General features: G+C 42.3%; 1 protein-coding gene across 5 annotated transcripts in view; it reads left to right on the forward strand.

Moving 5' to 3' along the window:
- SLIRP (SRA stem-loop interacting RNA binding protein) overlaps nucleotides 1-7,500 on the forward strand; it is a 244,313-nt gene that overhangs the window by 50,756 nt on the left and 186,057 nt on the right. For 3 of the 5 annotated variants that reach the window (XM_085889289.1, XM_085889292.1, XM_085889288.1), the window contains 2 exons: nucleotides 277-3,626; nucleotides 4,884-5,034. Coding sequence is in view for 1 of the 5 variants with exons in the window: in XM_085889293.1 (XP_085745419.1) it covers nucleotides 277-339 (63 nt within the window). In the remaining 4 variants the exon portion in view is untranslated. Of the gene's footprint in view, nucleotides 1-276; nucleotides 3,627-3,914; nucleotides 5,035-7,500 lie in introns of those variants that run through there. The other 2 variants (XM_085889293.1, XM_085889290.1) reach the window with 2 other exon arrangements.

Genomic DNA, 7,500 nt, shown 5'->3' on the forward strand with positions numbered 1-7,500 from the left:
TGATAGTTGGTTATTTTATTTTGTATTTTTTTTATTTTCGTTCTCGGAAACATTTTTCCATTAAAGGAAACATTTCTTGGTTTGTGTTTTGTTATTTACGAGGTTGATTGCTTTTTTTTATTTTTTTTTTATAAACATCTCTTTGTGCAAGTCATCCATCAAAACAACTGAGATTATTGTGCCAGTTGGATTTAATTGGATAATATTGTGATATTAAGAATTTTTTGGAGTCGCTGGAATCAAAATTTTTTTTTGTATCATCCTATCCCATTTTAGATCTTTGTACAAACAGAAAATGCATTGCCACGTAAAAGGTATGCCCAAAATGAAGGAAAATGAAAACTCGCATGATTCAAGCTGGGGCCATCTATAATGTTGGATGATGTTTTTGAAGGGATAAACATTTCACTCAATACATTTCTGGATTATATCTGTTCCCAATTTTATAATTTGCCATCCTTTAATGTTCTACAAAATTGTGGTTTCATTAGCAATTTGAAATTGGGTGCTCACAGTTATTTGCTGATTGGAATGCTTGCCTCATGATCATGCCAATGTTCTCCTTGTCTGAAGTAAGCTGCAGGAGAAAATGTTTTTGGTGGTATTGGGCAAAACAGTAATGAAGGAGTGCTGAGACTGTGGCAACAATGTTTTTGTTTTTGGTGTTAAAATGCTGATGTTGACTTTGAATAAATCATCCTTTTTCTGCCTATAGCTTATTTTTGAATTTCTGAATTGCGTTTTGGTTGATGCCAATTAAGTAATAGATCGTAATCATACTCAACGCTAACATGCTGATCATTTGTATGAATGTTGGCCCCAAGCTGTAAAACTTCCACTTCCCCAAATTGGTCATTTGAGCACTTCACACTTGAGTTGTTGACATTGTCGGTATAACATCACCTCCATACCCTTGTCATTAACCCCCATTTGTTTTGATACACCTTGCCTTTCAGGTCAGGTCAGATCTGTGACGTACCTGGTCCATGGTCAGGTTGTCGGCCACCAAATCTACTCCCCCACAGGGTTCTTGGTGAAGATGGTGCATGGATATCCTGTCATATAAAAAACCTGTCAAAGGGCAGAGGAGCTCCTGGTGAACCAACGGCCATCCATATCTGGCATGCCCAACTTTGTCCGCAGACATCCACCTGCAGCTGTGGTCGCTGTTTATAGGAGGTCGCTGGCAAGATTTGCACTCTGGCCACCAAAAAACAATTCATTCCACAACGTATAGCAATACAAATCAAACCGAGAAGAACCTGCTCCGCTGGAGTACCTCCTGTGCAGTTGCCCTTCGCAGGGCAGCTCACCGGATGATAGGACTGGGGCAAAGCTTTTGCGACCCCCATTCTTTGATCAGTGGGGGAGGTGGGGAGAACCATGGGGCAACCCTGCTGAGTCTGGTTGTGGTGGTGCTGAGGTGTCGTCTACCAGACAGCGGTCTCCCCGGTCCCTGGGTGAAGCTGAGGCTGCCCTTTGAGTGGCTGCATGAAATGTCCTTGCTCTAAGAGAGAATGATCACCTGTCTCTGCTGTCATCTTAGCTCCAGTGTCTGATCATCAATATTGCAGCACTTTGAAGATCGGAGACCACACAATGGTGAGGTCATGGTGGTTGGCTACACCTATTACTGGTCTGGTTCCTCTGATGGTTACCATTCCCAGACAGTTGCTGTAGCTGTCCAACAAGCTCACTTTTATGGTAATCGAGGTAACACCATAAACGAGTGTATGATGAGACTGAGGATTTGTCACTCTCTGTGTGTCATTTCCCTGGTTTCTATATATGCTCCGACTGAAGCGACAGATCTCACTGAGTAGATATTCTGTGTTATGCTTAAGTTGGTGGTTGATCAATGCCCCAGGTGAGAAACTCTTCTTGTCTTGGTGAATTTCAATGCATTCACTGGCACTGATAGGGATGGTTATAAGACGTGTTGGTTCTCATAGGCCTGGAACCAGGAACCAGAAGAGCACTAAGTTCCTTGACTTTGTGAGATGTCATTGAATTATTATTGTTGGTTCATGGTTTCAGCACCCACATCTGCATTGCTGAATTTGGTACTCCAATGCTGGTGTTGTGGCAAAAAAGATTGATCATGTTCTCATTGATGGTCGCTGGAGGTTGCTCCAGAACTCCAGGAACTACCAGAGTGCTCAGTTCTTCAATATCGATAACAGACTTGTCGCAACTTTGAAGCCGCAGCTCAAATCCAACAGAATGGTATCATCCCAGCCTTGGCTGGATGTTGGCAAGCTCAATGCTGAAAGGGTAGCTGAGGAGTTTGTGAGCAGGTTGAGTGGGGGTCTGAGGGATATGGGTGTTTCAGGGGATCCTAAAGAGTTGTGGAATCCCTTCAAAACTACTATCCATCCTTGATGTTGTTGGTGGTTGTATTGTAATGCACCGTCTGGCAAATAAGAACTTTGTCTCCCAAGGTACACTGGATACCTTTGATCAGAGTCGCAGACCCAGGCTTTATGGCAGAGCTGAGCTGTTTAAGGAGCTGAGGTGTAAAACTACCTTCTCTGAGGGCAAACAAGGAAGTCTCTGTTCGAGAAATCTGTGAAAATGTAGAGCATCAACTGTGGTCAAGTGGTTCTTGTCCTGCTTACAGAGTAATCAGAGCATTGCATTCCTCTAAGCCTGATCTTCAGTACATACTGCGGTTGGAGCATCGGGTGTAGAGCTCTTGACAGAGGGGTCTGAAGCGGAGGAGTCCGGTTCCTTTGAGTGGCTTTACCTGGCTGACCCACAAACTGTTGAGTTGAATGTCAGGGGCGTTACTATCACTATTGCTGACCCTCCAATGAACTGTGAACTGCCTTCGTTTGAGGAAACATAGGCTGTGGTGAAACAGATGAAAGGGGGCAAAGATCCTGGGATCTGTGACATCCATGCTAAAATTCTAAAGGCTGGTGGAAATGCTGCATTTGTGTTGTTACATGCAGTTCTGTGCTCTGTTTCGATCAAGAGCATCATCCCAACTGGCTTGAAGTGGGACCTTGTTGTCCCTTTCTGGAAAGGGTAGGGTGATCGTTAGGACTGCAACAACTATTGAGGGGTGACATTTTTCTCGGTGCTGGACAAGGTCTTTGCTCGGACAATTATTGATAGGGTTTGCCACCATCTGCTTGAACACCAGCAGTCTGGGTTTACACCAAAGAGGTCAACAATTGACCGTATCCTTGCTCTTTGGGTCCTCCCCGAATGCAGGCAAGAGTTTCAGCAGGGGGCTACTTGCACCCTGTGTTAATCTCGCAAAGCGTTAAATTCAGTGAATAGGGATGCCCTCTGGAGAATCCTCAGTCTTCGTTGTGTACCACCAAAGCTGATCATTCTGATATCTAAACTATACTCTGGTACTTAGAGTGCTGTGTGGTGTGTAGTTCCATCTCTGGCATATTTCCAGTTGCTAGTGGAGTTCGTCAGGTGTGTATTGCCCCCCCCCCATGCTTTTCAACACTTGCATGGACTGGATTATACGGAGGATGTAGGAGAGATCTAGGTGCCATGCATGGTTCTGGAGTGGCAAGTGCTCTGATCTTGATTTTGCAGATAATTCAGTCATCTTTGCGGAAACGTCAGACATCCTTATGGGGGCTCTGAAGGCACTGAATGAGGTACCGTATTTTCCGGTGTATTAACTGCACCCCTGTTTTTCACCCTCAAAATAAACGAATATATTGATCATTTTATTTTCTGATCTAGATCTTAATACGTTTGTATATTAACTTTGTGCGGAACAAAGTGACGGAGGTAAAGTTCATTCAACATGCTTACTCTCATGTCCGCTTAATTTAGCCTAACAGTCTTATTCTCATTTTCAAGAAGTTGAAGAGAGAGGAGAAGGTTTGTTTGTTTGTTTTTTTTTTTTTTTTTTTTTTTTTTTTTTTTTTGTTCCTCGAAATAGGAAGAAAAGAGATTCATACCGGTATCGTACATATTTCTTGTGGATTTGTGGCCCCGGAAAGGGTCTTTTTGGTTTGATGAAGCTTTTCGGCTAAACCCAAGGAAATCCTCATCTATGCTTTCCTTGTCAAAGATGGCCCATAACTCCTTGTAAGAATCAGGGTCAAGTAAGTCCATGTCACTCTCACCATCATTTGCAGCCTCCTCCTCCCAGATGATGTCCTCTGTGCCATCCATGTTGTTGGAAATGCTTGCTTGATAATGTCCAACGGTATCTCCTCCGACACCTTGCCAATCCAGCCACAGATCATCGGAAGTCGACCTTGTATGGTTTTTTTGCCGAATAAAAAAGTGAGGTTTATACACTGGAAAATACGCAAGTCGGAGCCACTGGTAACCTGGGTCCAAACTAAGATCCAGGCTTTCAATGATATATTGGATGCTGCTATCCTGTCTCTGCCCTATGTTGTAGAATTTTGTTTTTGACCGACTCGATGTAAATCCTGTTCAATCGATACACTGTCGACAACGAGAGTACATTTCATCAGAGAACCTTTATTTTAACATGGTACCACGGAGTCCAAACCACTGAGATTGTATACATCCACACTGATTTGCACTAAGCTACGATTACATTTCCTGGCATTTATATGCTTTTATGTGGAGTGGAGGGGGCTGATAAGCATTTGGCAAAATTACTCCAACTGCAATACGTGTCCGCTAGGTGAAAGAATCATGGCAAAAGTTGCAGTGTTATCAACCAGGTCACTTTGTTACATTGCAAGACATTCTTTTTTTTTTTAATCAACATTTAGGTCAAAAGACTCTTGGGTAAGGGAAGCATAACTGACAGCCAATTCGACTTGTAGCATAAAAATTAAATTTATAAAGCACCAGCAACCATTATAATTGAGAGTACATTATTATAATTATTTTTCTTCCACAATTCCCCCCTTTTTCCTTATCAGGAAAATTTGAATAATTATATTACACATGATCACCATACCCTGTTCCTGGAGGAGAAAATATATCCATGACACAAGTTCAATCAACAATGGCAGCGAGTGCTCATATTGGAAGAATGCTGGATAACGACCATTTCAATCGTGTCCCAGCCAGGTTAGTGATTGTGTTTCCATTTAATTCATGACATGTTCATCAGCATGTGTCACAAATCGAAAAGACATGCTACCCGAAGTTGGAAGATAAGCAGGTCAGGGTGTAGATAGAGCAGCACCCAAGGGGAAACACAGTCGAAACACTCTGAGCTGCAGAGAAGGTAGATCTTGGCAGGTATGAGCTTGGGCCCGACACTGGGTTGAAGGAGACGAAAAGGACTCGAGAGGTGACCCAGAGATCCAGCCCCAGCAGAGATTGGGGCCTCGTAGCAGCAGTTTGTGCAATCAGGTTTGATTCACCAAGTGAGCTGTGCACGTTGGATGCAGCCACGATGGCTGCACGAGCCCCACCTGCACCATTGAACACATGTTGCAGATGACTCGCCATGTGGACCTTCAGGGCCTTAGTTGTGCATTGAAGCAACCACGGCAAGTTCACGATGTATTTGCAACGGCGACGTTAAACTTTGCCTTTCTGTGGTTTGACTTGTCCAACCTTCTCTTCAGTGGGTTTTTTTCTTTTTTTCTCTCGACATTGCTCATCTTATCTCCTCAGCAAGGGGGTAGTTTCATGATCACGTGTTGAATGCCCAATCACCCAAATCTGGGTTCTCCCCATCGTCCAATCTTTCACTGGAAGTTCTTCCAAAGCTTCATGAGGTGAAATCGTACATTGCACGGTTAAACTGCTCTCAACACTCCGAAACACAAAATCAAGGTTAAGCCTCGTTTAAACACCAATCAGTAAATGTCACGGGCTCATGTATTTCAATAAGACTGGCAAAGGTTCTTACAGAAACATTTAACTTGCATTATGTGTTATATCAAAATTTTATCCCTTTCCTTTTTATTTTTTTTCCGCACCTAAACGACATGCTAAAATATACAGAAATCTCAGTTGTATGGACACTTAAAAACATTCATCTCATTTGCTATTTCCATGTAGAAAGGGCAACAGTCTTTATCAGGGTTCCAATTTGCAATCAATAATTCTTTTCACTATCCTTCAAAAAGAAAATCCCTTCTAGTCAAGAAAAATATTCCATCATCTGTACAATAATTCTGAAAGTTAGCTACTTCTTTCAAGTACCGAATCCAAAGCGATTCGATTTTGCACAGTTACCATTTTAATTCATATCTGCTAAACAATTCACATTTTCATGCACAAGCAGTTTGAGAGCAACTGCCATTATTTATTTATTTCCTGTCTAATCACGCACCTGTCTAATTAATCAGAAGACGGATAACACAGGTAATATTTAAATTGGCTTGTAGCATCATTGCACTATTTTCAATAATATAATTCTTATATTCTGACCGATTTAACATTTCACATGGTCATGCCTTCGTACTCTGCATAATTCTGGTTTATCGTTTGTCTCTCTACAAATTGTAGAGGCATTTTGCTTAAATTACATTCAGGCCAGTACCAGCTACTAATCAGTGAGAGCAATACAGTTACAATGCATGGTACAATTCCTAATTCCATTTAATTGATTTCATAATTGCTGTTGGTGTTGCCACTCTTCCAGTCATTCTGCATTATGGTTATGTAAATACCATGCTGCTTTCCCTCATAACTTGATTTTGCCTTCCAGTTAACTTATGATTCCTAATATATAATGACCAATCTGTCAATCAATTTAATAACACAGACCCTCCTTCAATATTATGTAAGTACCTCAACTTATATAAACTGAAACGCAAAAGAAACTTACCACCTTTTAAACCTTCAAATATCAACAATAACACTGCGTGTAGTAAATGTGTGAACTTATTTGTGGACAATAGTGTCCTCATTGTCAGACAAAACGGTCACGGATGGTCACTTGAACCTTCAATGGTCACTTCATAGCACAGCTGTTGAACAGTCGTTTTGACTGTCAGTGATTAGCCAAGGGGTATGGGATGATTTTAATGAGCTGCATGTGATGTCTTGATATTGGCTTTCAATAGGCCAGTGCAAAATGGGCATTTCAATCAACATGCCACGATTGTCAAGGGATCAACGGCAGTGTGCTTTGGGCATACTACAAGGTGGATTGAGCTACCGTGAGGTGGCACGTCGCCTTGGCTGTTCACACCAGACGATATCGGCCCTGGTGGACAGAGACACCCTCCACAACTCTGCAGATGACAGACCTCGATCAGGGAGGCCAAGAGTCACCACTGCAAGGCAGGACAGGCAGATGGTCCTAAGTCAGATGGCTTCAGACATTGAGGACTGAGTGGGACAGAATCCAGCAGCAATCCATCCAAAGACTGGTAGGCAGTATGTGCCGACGTTGCACTGCCTGTATCCAAAACAATGGTGGCCACACACGCTTTCGAAAGGGGACTGACATTGCACCCTGTGCTGTTCTGTACTGTAGAACAAACTTATGAGATGGTGTATCTTGGTCAAAAACTTGACATGTCATCAATAAAATGCCAATGTGTCAATTAGCAATTGTTGGTTTATTTTATT

Source organism: Eptatretus burgeri, chromosome 7 (assembly GCF_056783735.1).
Source record: "Eptatretus burgeri isolate ZD-2024b chromosome 7, Ebu_testis_v1, whole genome shotgun sequence".
In the NCBI taxonomy this organism is placed as follows: Eukaryota; Metazoa; Chordata; class Myxini; order Myxiniformes; family Myxinidae; genus Eptatretus; species Eptatretus burgeri.